The sequence below is a fragment of the Chaetodon trifascialis genome, chromosome 9, assembly GCF_039877785.1.
Source record: "Chaetodon trifascialis isolate fChaTrf1 chromosome 9, fChaTrf1.hap1, whole genome shotgun sequence".
In the NCBI taxonomy this organism is placed as follows: Eukaryota; Metazoa; Chordata; class Actinopteri; order Chaetodontiformes; family Chaetodontidae; genus Chaetodon; species Chaetodon trifascialis.
Window position 1 is genome coordinate 29,593,708 of NC_092064.1, and position 20,238 is coordinate 29,613,945.

A 20,238-nucleotide genomic window follows, 5' to 3' on the forward strand; every position below is an offset into this window, starting at 1 on the left:
ACACTCTCACACACTCTCTCACACACACTCTCTCACACACACTCTCTCAGCTGCTTTAACTTCACATTTTCTGCCTGTTGGTGATTTGAAGCGTCTGTCTCACCTCCAGCTGTCTGTCTCTCTGTCTGTCTCTCTGTCTGTCCCTCTCTGTCTCTCCGTCTCTGTCTGTCTCACTTCTCTGTTTTGGTTTCTTTAGCGGATAATTGCAACACTTCGGTGAATTTAATGACTTAATTAGCACGTGACGTTGATCCGGACTCATTAATTAGCGGAGCGGCCTCCTCGCGCGCAGCTGGAACTCTTCCCGGACCACCGGGGACCCTCCGGTCCGTTACTCACGGAGATTTACAGGCGCCCTGACATGGGGCCGTTAATCACCGGAGCTGCGGTGCTAACCGGAGGGTGAGTGTGTGTGTGTGAGTCACCAGCAGCCTGTCACACACACACACACACACACACACACACACACACACACACACACACACAGAGAGAGAGAGAGAGAGAGAGAGAGAGAGAGAGAGAGAGAGAGAGAGAGAGAGAGAGAGAGAGAGAGAGAGAGAGAGAGAGACCCGGGTACCCCCAAAGTCTCGTCCAGCCTTTGGAGCCGCCCCCACCCAGCGCAGCTCCGCCCGCCGCCGGCACGCTCAGCTGTACAAATCAGACTGGTTCGTCCCGCCCGGACAGACGCCGCGCGGAGCCTCCCGACCTGCTGTCCATGTAAGTGCACCTCCTGCCGTGTTTGTCGGTTTGATTCAGTGGTTTCTCTCTGAGCTCCGGCGCGCTGCTGCGTCTGATCCGCGCTGAGAGCAGAGCTGAGTGCTGCTCGCTCATGAGGACTCAGCTTCGAGCGGATGCTCATTTAAAAATCTCCAGGTTTAATGTTTGTCGGTTGTTTTTAGCAGCACAGACAAGCTGAGGGCACAGCGACACATCAGCATCATTCAGTCCGTGCTTTTCTACATTTCGGCACATGAACAGGACACCAAACTGCGCTCAAATCAACGGAAATACAACTTTAACCATTTCATTCAAACACCTCTAAGACACCATGGACGGTAACTTACTGTGACAGACCATGTTTAAAGTTGACATTTGTTGAGGTAAAATTTCACCAGAAGAATGATTTCTGAGCCGAATTTACAGGGAGACTCCACAGATTTTAGAAATGTTTTGAAATGAGTAAAAACTTTGGTTGAATATTTTCAGATGATGAAGAGAATTTAAAACGAGCAGATTTTAAAGGAAGTTTCTGTCCTCACGGTGAAGCAGAGACTCTCCTCAGTCACTGTTCTCCATCGATCCGGTCTCATAATCAGATTATTGTCCTTCACATCAGTCTGGGGACTCTGCAGCCATCAGCAGAAACACAGCTAACACTGCAGTCCACCTGCTCTTCATCATCCCCATCTTCATCATCATCATCATACTTCTGCAGTTAACAAATGAATTGAGGAGCAATTCAGATGTCTGTTTTTAATTAAAACAAAAGAAAATGAGGCCTGGCAGAAGATGTCAGACATCATCCTCATCATCATCATCATCGTCGTCTTCTTCATCATCATCATCATCATCATCGTCTTCTTCATCATCATCATCATCATCATCGTCGTCTTCTTCATCATCATCATCATCATCATCATCATCGTCTTCTTCATCATCATCATCATCATCATCATCGTCTTCTTCATCATCATCATCATCATCATATATCTAAGTGAAGATTATTTTCATGTTCTGCCCACATGGAAACATTAGAACAGAACTCCATAGATAAAACATCACGTTTAAAGAACGTCACCCACACATGAATCACACACACACACACACACACACACACACACACACACACACACACAGACACACACACACAGACACACACACACACACACACACACACACACACACACACACACACACACACACACACACACACATTCAGCTGAATGTCTGATTTAAACAACTTTTCATTCAAATTATTCATTAACTCGTTCAGCAGCGTGTTCACCGTCACACACACACTCGTCCGTCACACACACACTCGGCCGTCACACACACACTCGGCCGTCACACACACACTCGGCCGTCACACACACTTTGACTGTGTGTCGTTCACATTCTACACATTCTATTTCTTCATCTTTTCTTGAGACGCTGACGTCTTGCAGCTCAGAGGAAGCTGACGAGGACAGAAACGACCAATCAGAAGCCAGAATCCTGTGTGGTGACGGGTTATTACTGTCTGTGGTTTATTACATGCTCACACACACACACACACACGCAAACACTCAGTCGTGTTTCTGTCATGTCTGGGGACATCACACAGACCTACATTCATGTCCTGGAGACTGACTCATGTCTTCACCCTAAAACTCGATGATTGACACTTTGAGGACCTGCAGTCTGTCCCCACAACGTGAGGAATACATGCACACACACACACACACACACACACACACACAAAAACACCCAGGGGGCTTCTCCAGGTTTGGTTTTATTGAGCTCCATTTGCTGTGTGTGTGTGTGTGTGTGTGTGTGTGTGTGTGTGTGTGTGTGTGTGTGTGTGCATGTGTGTGTGTGCGTGTGTGTGTGTGATGGACGAGCAGCTCTGTCTCTGTATGTCTCTCCTGGGATCGACTCGTTCTGTCTGATCGTCCTCTCTGACTCGTTTTCTCTCCGTCTGTTCAACCTTCTGCTTCTTCATCTTTTCTTCTTCTTCTTCTTCTTCTTCTTCTTCTTCTTCTTCTTCTTCTTCTTCTCTTTCTCTCCACAGTTATGAAAATATGTAAATATCTAAGTATTTATTTCTTTTTTGAAGAGTGAAATGTGTTGATTGTTGGTGGTGAAAAGCATCATGGGAGCTGGAACTGTGCGTCGAGCGAGCTGATTGGTTGATTGGACGCAGCGATCTTCATCTTGTCTTCTTTGTTGGCGGTTATCTCACGCTGTGGCCGCGCCGCTCCACGTCTCTTCTTCTCTTGTCTCGTGTGCTTCCTGTCTCTGGTCCTGCGCTCGTTGGACACTCGTGAGGTGCGTGTGGACGCCTTGCTGCCACCAGCTGGAGGGGAGGGCGGAGCAGGAAGCAGCGGGTGGAGTTGGGCGTCAGCGGTTTGAGTCCAGTCAAAGCTTCGTCCTGCAGGCTGAGACATCAGCGTCCCGTCCAGTCTGCGATGAATGTGGACGTCTTCTTCGGCTCTACTTTTCCTCGGCTGCAGATCGTCCATGTTTTTATTTTAATGACTCTTCTTCTTCTTCAGTGGTTTTATCTGTGATTTGTTACTTCCTGTTTGTTTCGGTATAAAATATATTTCACTACAGTCTCTCCGTCTCTCTGCAGGGCGTGCTTCATCTTCACCCTCCTCTTCCTCGTGGCGGTCAGGATGCCTGTCGGTCAGCCCAGTGAGCCGTCAGGTGAGTGACAGTTGTTTCTGATTGGAGCTCGTTCCGCTGACTCCAGGTCAGCTCAGTTCTTCCTCTCTTCCTGTGTTGCCTTCAGGTTTCCTGGTTTTATTTGTTTTGAGGCAGCGTGAAGGTCGTGAATCGAGCAGAAAAGTCGGCGCTGAAAGCGTGAAGCGAGTTAAAAACATGAAAAATGATCCTCTGATGTTTTTTTACTGCGTCGATGGTAAAAAATCTGTCTGGTTCATGTGCTGCAACTCTGCAAAAGGAAGGTTAATTAAAGGCGAAGCTCTCGCCTCGTGGGACGCAGGACGGATGGTTCCAGAGAGGAGGCCATTTGTAACGCTGTCTGAGAGCGGGGGGTGGGGGGGTGGGGGGGTGGAGGAGGATGGATGTGGTGGGATGGGGCTGAGGGAAGTGATGGGATCCTTTGGGGACACTCATAAATCCTGCGCGTGTGAATGAGTCACATGACAGGAGATGAGGCGTTCAGGTGCAGTACCGCCAGCGGCCTCTGGGAGAACGAAGAGGACGGTTTGATTGGACGAACACAAAATGACTGAAGACATTAAACCAAATGTCCTTTAAGTTTGTCTGCACTTGGCCAAAAGTCCAACGATTGATTGACAGTCGGCATGACGAGGAATCTCTTCATCACTTTCCCGTCAGAGAAAAAGTTTGATTTCCAGCATGTTACAGAGTTACTGTGTGTGAGTGAGTGTGTGTGTGTGTGGGGGGGGGGGGGGGGGCTGAATGTATTAGGGCAGATGGATGCAGGAGGAGGAGGAGGAGGAGGAGGAGGAGGAGGAGGAGGAGGAGGAGTGGATGTTGAAGAGGCTTTTAATAGAAAGACGAATTCTCCAGCAGGGAAAAGCTGACAGGTCAATTACCAACACACACACACACACACACACACACGCACACACACACACGCACACACACACACACACACACACACACACGCGCACGCACACACGCACGCGCGCACACACACACACACACACACGCACACGCACACGCGCGCGCACACACACACACGCGCACGCACACGCACACGCGCGCGCACACACACACACACACACACGCACACACACACGCACACACACACGAACACACGCACACACACGCACACACACACGCACACACACACACACACACACACACACACGCACACACACACGCACACACACACACACACACACACACACACGCACACACAGCCAGTGAGGCTCAAGCTGAGGCTCTGGACCCAGAACTGGTCCCTGTTTGTCAGTGAAGCTTCGTTGATCACCGTCTGTCCTCAGAGACGTCCTCATGTCACATGTTTGTCTCATAATGAGAAGAACGTGACAAAGAGGAGCCAGAGGCTCAAATCTGATTGGCTGTCATCGTCAGTGTCTGTAGTATCAATAAATGAATTGATCATCGACTGATCGTTGAAGCTTTAATAGTTCTTGTTGGAAGTTAAAGAAGACACAACACTCAAATGTCTCTGTCTGTGTCTCTGTCTGTCTGTGTCTCTGTCTGTCTCACTGTCTGTCTGTCTGTGTCTCTGTCTGTCTCACTGTCTGTCTGTCTGTCTGTCTGTCTGTCTGTCTGTCTGTTTGTCTGTCTCACTGTCTGTCTGTCTGTCTGTCTGTGTCTCTGTCTGTGTCTCTGTCTGTCTCACTGTCTGTCTGTCTGTCTGTCTGTCTGTCTGTGTCTCTGTCTGTGTCTCTGTCTGTCTCACTGTCTGTCTGTCTGTCTGTCTGTCTGTTTGTCTGTCTCACTGTCTGTCTGTCTGTCTGTGTCTCTGTCTGTCTGTCTGTCTGTCTGTCTGTCTGTCTGTCTGTCTGTCTGTCTGTCTGTGTCTCTGTCTGTCTGTTTGTCTGTGTCTCTGTCTGTCTGTCTGTCTGTCTGTCTCTGTCTCTGTCTCTGTCTGTCTGTCTTTCTCAGGGTATCAGCAGGGATCGGTTTTTGGGGTGGGGGGGTGGGGGGCAGCTTTGAGGAGCTCCTTACATGTTTTTTACTTTGGCTCTTGTGCTGGTTTTGCTGGTCTGGTTTGTGGTCCCTCTGGTCTCTCGCCTGCTGGTCTGCTGGTCTGGTTCCGAGTCGTCGGGGGTCCGCTGTGTCGTTAGTCCTCACTGTTATCATCTGGTATTGAACCGTCTTCGTCTTCGTCCTCTGTCTAATTAACTGGTCCATTCTCAATGAGTCCTTGGAGGACGTGCGGAGTGTCTCTGATCGATGGATTGATCGATCGGCTGAAGTCTGAGTCTGTCCTCAGTCTCTTCAGGTCCTTTAATGTGACGATCTGCAGTTTAGTTTTCGATTGGCTCCTCAGAGCGAGTCCATCCGTCCTGCCAGTGTCTTCACAAGACACCAATCAGAGACCAGAAACGAGTCACACTCAGGAGACGTGACGTTAGCGTGACCCACCTCCAGGTGACGGCGGTCCCTCCTCCGTCTCTTTAGACCTTAAAAACTGTAGAGATGATGAAGACGAAGTCTTCGTCAGCGCTCCGTCGTTTGATTCCTCTCGTGTTGATTCACGTTCGCTGTCCGAATCGATCAGTCGACCAGCAGAACGGAGACGCCGCTGGACGCTGCTCATGTCTGTCCAGGTGTCCAGCTCGGTGTCATGGCTGTAGGTGTCTCTGCTGTTGACTAACCTTTGACGTGTCCCCCCCGCAGAGCCCATGTGTTACGACTGGGGGGAGTCCCGCGAGGGGGCGGTCTCGGTCCTGGAGGGGGAGGCCGGTTGGCTCTCGTGTCCTCTTTTCTTTCACCCCTCCGTCTACAACTACACCTCCACCCAGAGCGCTGGACACAACCTCTTCTGGTACCGCGTCCCCGAGGGTCAAGACCTGGAACAGCCAATCAGGAACAAGTACGCCTGCAGGAAGTCCTGATCAGCTGATTCTTACCACGTTGAGCCTGTGCTCCATGTTTCAGTCGCTTCTGGCTGTAGCAGTAAGATCGATGCAGGGTGAAGTCCACCTGTCCGTCCCTCAGCCTCAGATGGACGGACAGGTGGACCAGTTTGACCAGTAGAAGATTCGTCCTGATCATGAATCCAAACAGCGTAAGAAAACCATCTGATGAAGACTGAATTGTTTTTAAGATGAAGAGTTTGACCCTCTGACAGTCTGAACAATGAGGTTCATCGTAACGTCCTCGCTCCAGAGACCGTGGACGGCGAGCGGCTCGATTAGCGTCTCTGAGGACATCACAGTTTGTTTTGATGGACTGACTGAGTTTCATGTGTCTCTCTGCAGCTCGCGGCTCAGCAAAGACAGAGAGACGCTGTGGCTGCAGCCGGCCGTCCCCGCAGACACCGGACAGTACATCTGCATGCTGCGGTAAGACGCCTGTCCCTCTGTCCATTTCACCTCTGTCTCCCCTGCGAAGTGTGTGAACAGGATGTCCTGCAGATGTGTACCGTAGATTTAAATCAGCCAATCAGGGACCGTCTCATCCACAGAAGTTTTAGTGCTTTAAGACGGACATTAGACCAGATCCTGTCAGACCGTCAGACCTGTAGATCCTTCAGATTCCATCAGTTTCCATCCGCCGTCCCGGACGCTCGACAGTCAGCTGGACCCGGTCCAGAACCGCATGAGCCTCAGCAGACAGGACCAGTTCCCCTCTGGAGAGGAGGTCTGAGGGGCCGAGGGGGGACGAGGGGGGACGAGGGTCTGGACTGCACAGGTTATGAACACACGCCTCATCTGTAGTCAGCCAATCAAAATGCAGCTATAGCTCAAAGTTACTGAGGTGATGTGTGTTGGTCATGTGACCTGTTCAGGATCAGGACGAGGACGAAGGTGTGGCCGGACGCTTCGACACTAAACACACACGCAGACACACAAAACAAGCACACAGACACACACACAGACACACAAAACAAGCACACAGACACACACACAGACACACAGAAACACACAGAGACGCACAGAGACACACACACGCACACAGACACAGACAGACACACACACGCACACAGACACACACACACACACACACAAAACACGCACACAGACACACACAGAGACACACACACAAACACGCACACACAGACACACACAGACACACACAGACACGCACACACAGACACACACAGACACACACAGACACGCACACACAGACACACACGCACACAGACACGCACACACACACACACACACACACACACAAAACACGCACACAGACACACACAGACACACACGCACACAGACACACACACAGACACACACACACACACACACTCAGAGTCCGCGTGTGAGACGCGTCCTCGCTCTCTGTAGGACGCGTCTCATCGCTGCATCAGAGTCGATCTGAGCTTCATCCTGATGAAGACCTCAGCAGGATGTTCTTTAACGACCCACGAAGAAGAAGACACTGATGATGTCCTCCCACGTTCAGTCGTGGTGCAGCTCAGACCTGAATCTGGACGATGTGTCTGATCTAGTTTTACATCCTGTGTGGTCACACGTCACGTCCTGTCCTCTGTCTTCTCTGTCCTCTGTCTCCGCTCGCTGCTTGTGGTTTGCTCTGCTGCACATCTTTGTCCTACTTTTTGTCTCGCAGTCTTTCTCCTTCCTATCTTGTTGCTGTAAAAACATCCGATCAGAAGGTTGCTCTGACGATGGACGGATGTCTCCTGCGTCTGTCCCGCAGAAACAAGTCGTCCTGCAGTAAGATCGCTGTGCGTCTGAAGGTGTTGCGGCCTGACGAGGTGGTCCGCGCCGCAGACTGCGCGCCTCCTGTTGCCGTGGCGACAACTCAGATGATCATCCCTCTGCAGACGGGGGACATGCTGGACTGTCCAAACCTGAAGGATGTTGCCAACATGGCCGACAGCGAGCCCACCGTCACCTGGCGCCATGTGAAGCCAGGCAGCTTGGTAATAGTCGGTCCTCGTATCTGAAACTGAACGCTGCTGCTGTGTCTTGTCCACCGGGACAAACTGTAGCGTCTCTGAAGTGCCCCCCCCCCCCCGTGTCCCATGAGCTCTCAGTGTCCTTCAGACCTGCAGGGACTCAACAGGAAACACATTTTAAGATGATGATGTGTCAGCAAACAGTTTGTTTCTGTTTCATCCTGTCCTGTCCCGTCCTGCCCTGTCCCGCCGTGTCCCGTCCTGTACTGTCTCATCCTGTTTCTCTGTGTCTCAGCGGTGTGAAGATCACTTCTGGCACAATCGGATGCTGAAGGGCGTCAGTCTGCAGATTCACGTCATGATGGACCCGTACCAGGGTTTGTATTTCTGTACGGTCCGGTTTCAGAGGAAAGGCAAGGACCTGAACTTCACCAGGACCATCAACGTCACCGCCGTCTGTGAGACCACCTCCACCTGCACCTCCACCACCGCTGTGCAGACTGTAACGAATGAACTCTGGAGGTAAACGCTGCTCTGTTTTCTCTCTCAGATCCTCCTTCCTTGCCCAAAACCCCCAGCATCCACCACCCAGCTGTGGACCAGGTCTTCATCGTCAAGCAGGGTAGGTGAACGGCAAAAGCGCTGAGTCATCTGTCTGAATTTCAGCCCATTTGAGGTCTGACAGGTCTAAAAACAGAAGTGTGCTTTTCTGTCTTTTCACATGTCGTTTTGACATCAGGTGATAACGCAGTGGTACTTGATGATAAACAAAGTTCTAATTGAAGCGTTCACACAGTGCAACAGAATTTAAATTAAACGCTGAGGCTGACATTTCTTTTGTAAAGACTGAATTAACTCTGTTTGTAGAGAGAAGTTGGAGATGTTCATTTCCATACAGCAGCTCTATGAAACCGCGGCTGACTTCAACACCAGGAAACAGCTCCCCCTGCTGGCTTTCTGCTGTAAACTGACCCGAGCAGTACCATGAACGGGTTAGATTCTAGGTTTTATTCCAGGTTTTTATTTCAGGTTTTTGTTCCAGGTTTTATTCCAGGTTTTTATTTCAGGTTTTTGTTCCAGGTTTTATTCCAGGTTTTTATTTCAGGTCTTTATTCCAGGTTTTATTCCAGGTTTTGTTCCAGGTGTTGTTCCAGGTTTTATTCCAGGTTTTATTCCAGGTTTTTATTTCAGGTTTTTGTTCCAGGTTTTATTCCAGGTTTTCATTTCAGGTCTTTATTCCAGGTTTTATTCCAGGTTTTGTTCCAGGTTTTTATTTCAGGTTTTTATTCCAGGTTTTTATTTCAGGTTTTATTCCAGGTTTTATTCCAGGTTTTTATTTCAGGTTTTTATTCCAGGTTTTTACCGTGTGGTACATTATGGGATATTTCATATGAGGCTGAAGACGTATTGATCAGTGCAGGTGATGAGGTTGTTGAAGGATGCGGTCGTCATGGTGATGGGGTGGTCCAGCTTAACCGATCAGTGTGATAATTTGTTATTGATCAGGACGACTGCTGAGTTAGACAAACATGTTTATTTACTGTCTCACCCGACATGAAGGATGGAAGAAAAAACTGAAATCTAACTGAACGTCCATGTCCTGAGGAGAGGACAGAGGACAAGAGGCCAAGAGTGTCCATCTGTCCCTTTAACTTTACATTTGTGCGTCCTTCATGAGGTCACAGCATGAACGGTGTCCTGTGAAGATTTAAAAAACCACCCAAAAAGACAGTGTCTCCTTCTGGTCTGGTCCAAAGTGTCTCACGTTGCTGCTGAGGTCTAACTGTAGACGTTGCTGTCCCCTCAGACATGGAGGTGCGTCTGGTGTGCAGAGGTCTGTTCCCCTACCTGAACTCTCCGATGGACATCTGGTGGACGGTGGATGGGACGACGCTGGACAAACTTCCCGACCATCATCGATTCTCCGCAACCAGCAGGTGGACAGAAGCATGTTGACGTTTGTCTTAAAGCCCGTCTGGAGGAGAGTGGACAGAGAACGTTAACTTGACCTCCGCTGTCAAACTCATCGCTGTTTGTGACATATATGGTGTGTGTGTGTGTGTGCGTGCGTGCGTGCGTGCGTGTGTGCGTGCAGACAGGTGAAGTACGAGTTCGGGGACCGGACGGTGGAGAGCGTGCTGGTGGTCCAGGACTTCCAGTCTGATGACCTGAACAGAGAGTTTAACTGCTCAGTGAGGAACGACCGAGGCTACGAGACCCGCAGAGCTCAGCTGAAGGAGGAAGGTGAGGAGGAGGAGGAGGAGGAGGAGGAGGAGGAGGAGGAGGAGGAGGAAGGTGAGGAGGAGGAGGAGGAGGAGGAGGAGGAGGAGGAGGAGGAGGAGGAGGAAGGTGAGGAGGAGGAGGAGGAGGAGGAGGCTCGCCTCCAGGTGATGATCCTCAGACAAACGTTCAGTCCTGGTTTATTGTCTTGATCTTCTGGAAATGTTGTCACATATAAACCTGATGTCTGTCCTCTCCTCCTCCTGAGTCAAAATGTCTCCCTGTCATTTGAGCGTACCTGGACGTGTCTAACTCTCAGGTGTGTCTGTCAGTGTCCCTGCCGTCGGTGGAGCTGGGCTGTGGTCTCGGCGTGACTCTGGTCCTCATGCTGCTGCTCTTCGTGGTGTATCACGTCTTCTGGTTGGAGCTCCTGCTGCTCTATCGCTCCTGGTTCGGCACGGACGAGCGACACACAGGTGAGCGGCAGCTCGATGACGGCAGGTGTGTTCCTCACCTCGCTGTGACGAGCCTGCAGCTGAGTGTTCGGCAGCGCAGAGAAAACCTCGCCTGAGGTGATAAAAGTGGTCCTCCTCCTCAGGTTTTACGTCCCGACACTAAATTTCTTCAGTTTAATGCTGATGATCTTCTCAGTCTGCAGCTGAAGCATTTAGATGATTAAACTCTGAATCTAGTGACGCGTCCGCTAACGCTGCCAGATTTATTCCGTCCAGCTCAGAGACGGGGACACGTCGAGCCTGAGGACGGACTGCCGGCCCAGCGTCCTCCTGCTTTCAGGCCAAAGCGTTTAACCCGACAGACGCCACCGCATCACCTGCACTGCGCTGTCTCTCAGCGTCCAGCAGGACGTCTCCCTGTGATGCTTTCAAGGAAACTCTGACATTTGAGAGTCAGGATTGGGCGGCAGCGTCACACGGCTTCATGTGCACAACCTTGATCCTTCTAACTAAAAATGCACAGAGGTCGTTACCCGAGCGTGATGTCACTTCCTGCTGATCAGATCAGATCAGGGAGTTTTTCATTTGGTTTCCTGAGAAGATAAAAACAAACTGACGTTGTTCCCCGAACTCAAGATGAAATCTCCTCTCAGTAATCAATACTGTGTGTGTGTGTGTGTGTGTGTGTGTGCCTGTGCGGTGTGTGCCTGTGCGGTGTGTGTGTGTGTGTGTGTGTGTGTGTGTGTGCCTGTGCGGTGTGTGTGTGTGTGTGCGTGCGTGTGTGTGTGTGTGCGTGCGTGCGTGTGTGTGTGCGTGCGTGTGTGTGTGTGTGTGCGCGCGTGCGTGCGTGTGTGTGTGCGTGCCTGTGCGGTGTGTGTGTGTGTGTGTGTGTGTGTGTGTGTGTGTGTGTGTGTGTGTGTGCGTGCGTGCGTGCGTGTGTGTGTGTGTGTGTGCGTGCAGATGATAAGGAGTACGACGTGTACATCTCGTATGCGAGGAACGGCGAGGAGGAGCACTTCGTTCTGTCCACGCTGAGGAGCGTCCTGGAGAACGAGCTCGGATACTCAGTGTGTATCTTTGACAGAGACAGTCTGCCTGGAGGGAGTGAGTACTCACATGTACTGCAGTACTCACATGTACTGCAGAACACGCTCAGACACTGCAGTATTATACACTTACTGCAGCACAATACTAACAGATACTGCAGAGCATGAGGTACACATACTCATGCTGTAGTACACATTCTATAGTACAATCCTACAACAAGTACTCATTATTTCTGCTACTCATATGATACCTAGTACTTGTAATATTACTACTGCTGCTAATACTTCCACTGCATGCTGCTACTCGTCTTGCTGCTACTTCTGCTGTAGTAGTCTTCCCTCTGCTACTACTACTGGTACCTCCACAGTAGTACTTTTTGAATGGCATGATTAAATGAACGTCACTGACAGCGTGGAAGTCCAAGCCGTGTTACCCGATGCGGGTTCGATTCCCGCTCAGTGTCACAGATCAAACAAACACGTTCAGAGAAAAGAAAAGATGACGAACGTGTGAAGGGTCAGTTATGTCAGTTATTAATGAAACAGTTTGACGTTGAGCTCAAATCGATGTGTCTTAAGACGAAGGACGAGGACGTCTGACTGCTGTCAGACCTGTGGTCAACATCTGGATCTGCTGCAGACGTCCCTGTGGAGGACGTGGAGCTGAGGGTCCAAGTCAGGCAGAAGAAGAGCCTGCAGGCGTCAGACCAATAGACTAAGACCTCTACTGCTACTACTGCTACTGCTACTACTGCTACTGCTACTACTGCTACTACTACTTCAGCTACTGCATCTGCTCATACACTTTGTATCACTGCTACTCCTCCTGCTGCTTCCCCTGCAACTCCCAACTACTACTACTAATACTACTACTACTACTATTACTACTACTACTACTACTACTACTACTAGAAGGACAGATGAACAATGACACACTCTTCATCCTCTCATCGTCCGTCCCTCATCCCTTCATTAACCCTCCTCTCTCCCTGCAGCCATCACAGATGAGACTCTGAGTTTCGTGGCCCGTAGCCGGCGCCTCCTGGTGGTCATTAGCCCGGGCTACGCCTCCCGGGGCTCCCAGGCCCTGCTGGAGCTGAAGGCCGGCATCGACAGCATGGCGCTAGAAGGGAACCTGCGGGTGATCCTGATCCAGTACAAACCGGTTCAGAGGCAGGGCTGGGTCAGAGAGCTGAGGAGGGCCCGGGTGGCCCTGGCACTGGTCCGGTGGCAGGGGGACAAGTCCAGGGAGCTGACGTCCCGCTTCTGGAAGAGGCTGAGGGTGGAGTTACCTGTGAGGAGGGTTAGCGTCAGGGAGGAGGACGGGAGCAGTAAGGAGGTGTCCTTGATGAGGAGGCTGGACAGTCAGAACAGCACAAACTCCCAAACAGGCCTCCTCACCAACACGGTCAAAGACCCGCAGAAGGTCCTGAACTCGGCAACGTAGCCGAGACGGAGGTCTGCAGCTCGACTTCACCACGAACTGTCCCTTCATCAGTCCCGTTGTTATTTTCATTCAACTAACGAGGCTCACAGTCTGCAGCGATGCTAGCAGCTCTGTTTTCTTACCACGACATGTTAGCTGAATGCTAATACGACACGTTAGCTAAGTGCTAACGTGACGTGTTAGCTAGATGCTAACATATCATGTTGGCTAAACCAAAGTATTGGACAAATGACATTTGACTTGATGATGATGCTAGATGGAAGGTCAGAGGATGAAAGTGTTTTTGCATAAAGGTCATGAAAACAAGCAAACAAACAAGTGGACAGTTTGTCCTTCAGGTCTCCGCAGACGTTCAGAGATGTTAGAAAGGAAAAGGATGAAGATGTAAAACACTCATCCTCAGCTCCAGAGATGAAGAGCGAAGGAACACAACAGTAAACTCGCTCAAAAACTCGCCAGCTTTTGAGCTCAGAGTCTGTTTTCATGTTCCTCCTCCTCCTCCTCATCATCATCCTCCTCCTCCTCATCATCATCATCATCACCTGCACACTACCGTCTCAGTTATCTTTATATTAACGATTATATTAACTTTATATTACTACAGCGTCTGTCTCAGTACTGTGTCCCTTTGCAGTAAAACATCATGTCTTTGGGTCGTGGTGTCCACAATGACTGAAAGACAATGCAGCGTCCTCCTGATGTGTGTGTTTTAGATCAGATTCAACTTCATCGTCAGAGAGCAGCACAGAGACAACGAAGTGAAGCTTAGCGTCTCACCAGAAGAGCAAACAGTCAAAACAGGACAGATGGACAGACGGACTCAGGACCAGGAGTGTGGACTGTCTGTCTTTAGAGGTTCTGTGTTGAGTGTTGACGTCTCTGACGAGGACAGACCTGTGATGAAAGCGCTGCATTTCATCTCTTCACCATGTTTCATCTGTTTCTGAATAAAGGAATTTTTCATCCAATCGTACGTCAGCATCCTTCATTCCACTGTCCCTCATTCCATGACTTCAGTCTGAGGACATTCAATGTGACACAGGGACAAACTTTATTAGACATTGTCTTATCGTCAGGGCAGCGCGGTGGCGCAGCAGGTAGTGCAGCAGGTAGTGCAGCAGGTAGTGCTCGTGCCTCACAGCAAGAAGGTCGCCGGTTCGATCCCCGGGCGGGGCCTTTCTGTGCGTGCATGCGTGGCTCCTCTCCGGCTTCCTCCCTCATTAGGTTCACTGGTGACTCTAAATTGTCCCCAGGTGTGAGTGTGAGTGTGAATGGTTGTCTGTCTTGTGTGTTGCCCTGCGATTGGCTGGCCACCGGTGTGCCCCGCCTCTCGCCCGCTGACAGCTGGGATAGGCTCCAGCCCCCCCGCAACCCCGAAAGGGACAGTCGGTATAGAAAATGGATGGATGTCTTTTCGTCTTTGACATGAAATCAGAAACGTTTCCAAGCGTCTGAACGTCAGTTTGTCCACAAACACTCAAACTTGATTTGAAGACAGATTTGAACTGCAGACTTTGAGAAGCTTTGTTGTCCCTTTGTGGACTTTGTCCTCTAGCCTTCAGAAATTCCAGATTTGTCTTTGGATTTTGAATCATACGAGGACGTTTGACTGTCTGTCTCTGTTGGACATTTGGCTCTACAGCAGGACAGAACAGTCCACGTCCCAGCGGCTCCTCGGCTCTTTAAGACCAGGTTGACCCTCTGAGGACACTGACTCAGTCCAGCAGCTGTTGAGACGTTTCAGAGCTGAAAACTGACGGTGACGTTTTGGAAACGAGTCTCAGAGTGTAAAGTCCACACGGACACCGGACGTGTCCTTCAAGCTTCTCATGTTGTTGTCTTTCCTGACTCCTGTCTGTCCTCTGTCAGACCTATCAGAAGCCATCCTGTCCTCGATGCAGCGGAGCCGCCGCCTCCTTTTTGTCCTCAGTCCAGACTTCCTGGCAGAGAAGAGCTTCAGCCTGCTGGAGTGTCGTCTGGGTCTGTACCTCCAACACGGCCACCGGGCCGCGGTCGTCGCTGTCGTCTTCCGCTCGGTCAGTAAGCTGCCCTGCGTGGAGGTCGCTCAGCTCCGCTGGGCCGCCGCCGCCACCGTAACGTGGCGAGGGAGTCGATCCGAACCGCAGCGGTCCCGTTTCTGGCTGAGGCTGAGGCTGGCGTTGCCCGTCCGGCCGCTCGCTATGGGCAGGAGGTTGATTGACAGCACGTCGTCTCACTCGGACCTGGCGGCCCTGGCGCTGCAGAGAGCGCAACGGATCCAGAACCAGAGACGCACAGCCAATCAGAGCCGGCGAAACAGATGGGCTGCAGCCAGTCAGAGCCGCCGAGACAGCCAGACCAGAGGGAGGTGCAAGGCGCAGAGGGGGAGTACATGCAGGCAGGAGGGGTCACAGCACAGCAGGAGCTGCTCAGGGTGCGCCGGATTCATTGGACAGGTGGACGACAGGGGGGCGGAGCTAACAGGTGAAACAGAGATGCAGCAGGTGTCACATGACAGGAATAACGTTCGGTCAGACCCTGTCCCAGAAACAGACCCCGCCCCGATTCCAGACTCCACCCATGACCCTCAGTTGACTCCTGACTCCGCCCCTGTACCTGACATGAACTCTGACTCCGCCCTCCCCACCTGCCAGCAGGACGCCGATGGAGCGACACCGATACAGAAACCAGTGATTGGTTTAAGGCAAAGTGATGAGGTTCAACATGGCTCCATCATGAGGCCAGTGCCCCCCCCACACAGACCCAACCGAGCCATTGATACAGACTCTGAGTAATGCTGCATTCAAGTCACGTGGGACAGATGGGAAAACTTGAATCTTTAAATTATTAATCGTTTGGTTCGAACCTTTTTGACTGTTAATCGTTCAGTGTATTCACATCCTGTCAATCATCTCTCTGCAGACGCGTCCTCGTCAGTGGCGGAGTCCGCCGTTCATGTGCTGGATTCAGATCACCTTCACACACACGGACACAAAGTCTCTGGACACTCAGACTTCACTTAAAGTCTGAGAGTTTCGCTCAAATTCACTGTCTAAATGTTATGAGTCACATGACCTCACTGTCACCGTCTGACGGTGTGAAAGCCGTCTTTCCCACCTGACCTGACCTGAAGGCAGCATTTGACTGGTGAGACACGAGGCTTTTTTGAGACGAGAGACGCTGACTGACAGGTGGACAACAGAACTCATCTGTTACATGAAGTGTGCATCCTGATCTGTGTTAAATCAGTGCAGGACAGTGAATGCAGCACACACGTCCTCCAGTCTGTTTGTGGGAAATGAAGACGTGTCAAACTGTCAGAAAAGCTTTTGTTGTTGCTGAAGTCCATTCAAGGATGAGACATGCTGTCCTCGTCTCAAACAAGCCTGAACTCACCTCAGATGATTCCAGAGTAAAGTCACGACGCCATGAACTCTGATCTGAGGACGAAGGGACGAACTGTCCCTGATCACATGACATGCAGAGTCAGAAAAACGTTCCTGCTGTTGAGTCCGTTATAGAGACCAGATCCAGGCCTGGTCCAAGTGGTCCTGGTCCAAGTGGTCCAGGTCGCTGTGTCTTTCTTTGACATGCGATTCTGTTTCCCACAATCCAAACAGCCAATCAGACCTGCCTCTGCCGACGACATCAGAGCAGCGTGCAGGAAGTGGACGTGTCTTCGCTCCTCTGCCCAGCTGATGGACGGGTCCTGTCGTCCGTCTCCTTCTTGTCTCTTGTCTTTTGCATGTAAAGCTTGAAAGTTTGAGCAGAACTGTGACAGCAGACGAACAGACAGCATTAAAGATAAGATAAGATAAGATAAGATAAGATAAGATAAGATTAAGTGTGAGCTCTGCTCTTTGTTCGTCTTTCCAGCAATTTCATTAAAGGTTTGAACATGTTTGATGAGTGACGGCTGAATGATGAAGAGCGTCCTCTGTCTCTGGTTGCATGTCTGTACTGAGACACTGATGACGCTTTGGACAAATAAAGACTTGACTGAAGACTGTCTTCGTCCCGTTAGTGGGATTCTGTTACACCTTCGTCTCACTTCTCTGTTGGGTCTTCACATCTGCTTTTATTGTGTAGATTTCCAGACTGCAGTCAGGACAAAGATGCTTTTATTGTTGTAATTTGGAGGTTTAATGGCTTCCTTTGTTGGATGTGAGGGGTGTTTGATTTCTCCTTCGTCTGATCCCTGCTGAGAGTCTTGATTCCACCTGGTGTTCGCAGGTGATTCAGGAGGAAAACTGAAAGAAACATGAAGGAAGGAGAGAGAGTCAGCAGGTGTCAGCGTTCCACTGCTGATCTGAGACCAGTCTGTGTTTGACAGTCAGAGGACGCTTCACCTGGTGTCACACCTGTTCAGGTTACACCTGCTTCACTTTATTCATCAGGACACTCTCATTCGTTCACAGAAAACCTGGATTTCTCTCCTTTTTAATGAAGTCTGACTGAATTATTCTAACGTTCTTTCACCTTCACAGGTTTCACCTGTCAAACGCTCATTCGCTGTCTGAACTCCTGAAAAACTGTCCAATAACATAAAACGATGTGTAGATGCTGAGTGAGGTGACCACAGGCCCCTCCCCTCGCTCACTCTCATTGGATGGCTTGTGGTCGGCGATCAGTTAAACGTCGTCTCAGAGGCCGTCAGTCTTTTTTATTGTGCAGAAGAAGACAAGCAGCTGGTTAACGAGACATCCATCATCACTGATAGAGGGAGGAAGAGGAGGAGGAGGAGAGGAGGTGAAGGGAGAAAGGAGCTGAATTAAAGAGGAGGCGGAGAGCCAGAAATGAGACGTTCAAAGGCTCCTCCTGTTCAGTCGGTGTCAGTGAAATCTACCGCCTGTCTGCACCAAATGATCGTTTCTCTGAGGCGCTCCTCTGTTAGCTCTTTTAGCTCCATTAGCGCTGTTAGCTTTGTTAGCTCTTTTGGCTCTGTTAGCTTTGTTAGCTCTTTTAGCTCCGTTAGCTTTGTTAGCTCTCTTACCTCTTCTAGATTTGTTAGCTCTGTCAGTTTTGTTAGCTCTGTTCACTCCATTAGCTTTGTTAGCTTGGTTAGCTCTGTTAACTCCATTAGCTCTGTTCGCTTTTTTTTAGCTCAATTAGCGCTTAGTTTTGTTAGCTCTGTTAGCTCCATTAGCTCTGTTAGCTCATTAGCTCTGCTAGCTTTGTTAGCTCCATTAGCACCATTAGCTCTGTTAGCTGGTGATGTTCCTGAACAGGCTGTGTTGTGTTTTTGTTGTAAAAGCTGGACTGTCCCAGGACCCCTGAACTCCCCGTGGTGTGTTCAGGTGCTCAGTGATCCTCAGCTGAGGGTTTGAATGAGTCATTTTGAGCCGCAGACAGAAGTCACAGACGTCGCCGTCATTCAGAAAACGGAGTCAGATGTTTTTGGGATCAGACTTTAGATTTTTCTTTTCAGAGGTGATTGAGGTTTGAATTTCCTTCCCTCAGCCTGTTTTTAACGACCTCCAGACTCCATCGTTCGGCTGAGACGAGGAGTTTGACCACAGATCTACTGAGCTGGACTCAAAGCTCCTCAGAGAATCAACAGGAACACCTGTTAGTTAATAATCAGTGCAGGAAAATGAGCCTAAAACACCTGAAAGTCAGACCACAGTAAACTGGAGCTCCTCTTGAACCATGTGGAGAAGCTGCAGGTTCACTGAACCTTTATCCTCAGCAGTCAGAATCACTGGAACAGACGCCTGCAGGTGAGTTTACCTGAGACTGATTAGCTGGAAAACACAGTGAGAGCTCAGCATGAAGCCTGAGACGAGTTCAGGTTCAATAAAACTGATCACAGAAACACAAAAACTGAATGTTTTACATGTTTTCTCTGATGGTTCATGAAAAAAAAAAGCATCTTACTGGATATTAATCAACGCAAACATAAATATCATTATTTATGTTGATGAAATCTAATTTTAGCCAGCTGTGTTCATACTGAAGATTGAAATCTTTGATCTGAGGCTGCAGCTGAAACGATCAGAGGATTCAGGATTTCATTGGCTGTTTGGAGCGTCAGTCATCTGCCCGGTCGGCTGTGATTGGTTCAGTCTTCACATGGAAGAAGAGAAGGAGGCCCTTCTCAACTCAGACTATCATTGGCTGCTCTGGCTGCGTGGCTTTATGTGGCAGCTCGTGATTGGTCGAGGACTCATTTGAAACTCCACAAAGTAACTGAAGACAAGATGGCCGCCGTCTGCGTGAATTCCTGAAGATGAGCTCAAAGTTTGTTCATCTGAAGGAGGAAGATGTCTTTCTGTGGATTAGCTTCATGTTTTGGACTAAATGTCTTCACTGCTGTGGATCTTCTGGACCTTTGTGGAAGTTTCAGACGTCTCTGTCTGACTGTCTTCGATCTGTGGATCAGTGAGACGTCAGCGGTGAGTGTCCTCAGTGCTGGCTGGACTTTGAAGGCGCTTGTTTGTCTGTTGTTGGTTTATCGAGGCTCCTGCTGTGATTGGATCTTAAATATGAGTCTAAACATGAACGTCGTGTTTGTGTTGAGAAACAGGAAGTCCTCCTCCAGCCCGCTGGTGGGCCGTCAGAGCTGTGAGGGGGTTCAAGATGGTCTCTGTCCCCTGTCTGTTGTCCTCTGGTCTCTGGTCTCTTTAGATCATTGTGTCCCCTGTGTCTGTTGTCCACATTAGTACAAACACATTGAGGAAAAGCAGCCAGTCAAACATCTGATTGATTGATTGATTGATTGATTGATTGATTGATTGATTGATTGATTGACTGATTGATTGATTGATTGATTGATTGACTGATTGGTCGGTGGTCTGGTGGTTTTGGGCTGCAGCGTCACATCCAGGTCAGATG

General features: G+C 50.0%; 2 protein-coding genes across 3 annotated transcripts in view; one reads left to right on the top strand and one right to left on the bottom strand.

Annotated features, from left to right (window-relative positions):
• The window catches only part of spcs2 (signal peptidase complex subunit 2), a 308,748-nt gene that overhangs the window by 53,266 nt on the left and 235,244 nt on the right, over nt 1–20,238 (bottom strand). The gene's annotated exons all lie outside the window — the stretch shown is intronic.
• On the top strand, nt 335–17,440 carry il1rap (interleukin 1 receptor accessory protein). Of its 2 annotated transcripts, none has more exons than XM_070970486.1 (12): nt 335–402; nt 3,335–3,408; nt 6,070–6,265; nt 6,654–6,737; nt 8,056–8,281; nt 8,553–8,715; nt 8,808–8,879; nt 10,065–10,194; nt 10,353–10,501; nt 10,810–10,953; nt 11,893–12,036; nt 12,974–14,396. In XM_070970486.1, the coding sequence occupies exons 1-12, from the start codon at nt 362–364 to the stop codon at nt 13,423–13,425; spliced, it is 1,875 nt and encodes a 624-aa protein (XP_070826587.1). In that variant the 5' UTR covers nt 335–361; the 3' UTR covers nt 13,426–14,396. The 2 variants fall into 2 exon arrangements, with proteins under 2 accessions (XP_070826587.1, XP_070826586.1); XM_070970485.1 differs by lacking the exons at nt 335–402; nt 12,974–14,396 and adding exons at nt 570–717; nt 15,295–17,440.

Coding starts and splice junctions, on each gene's coding strand:
- il1rap (XM_070970485.1), top strand. Junction 8,282..8,552: donor ATGTGAAGCCAGGCAGCTTG/GTAATAGTCGGT, acceptor TCTGTGTCTCAG/CGGTGTGAAGATCACTTCTG. Junction 10,195..10,352: donor CGATTCTCCGCAACCAGCAG/GTGGACAGAAGC, acceptor GTGTGCGTGCAG/ACAGGTGAAGTACGAGTTCG.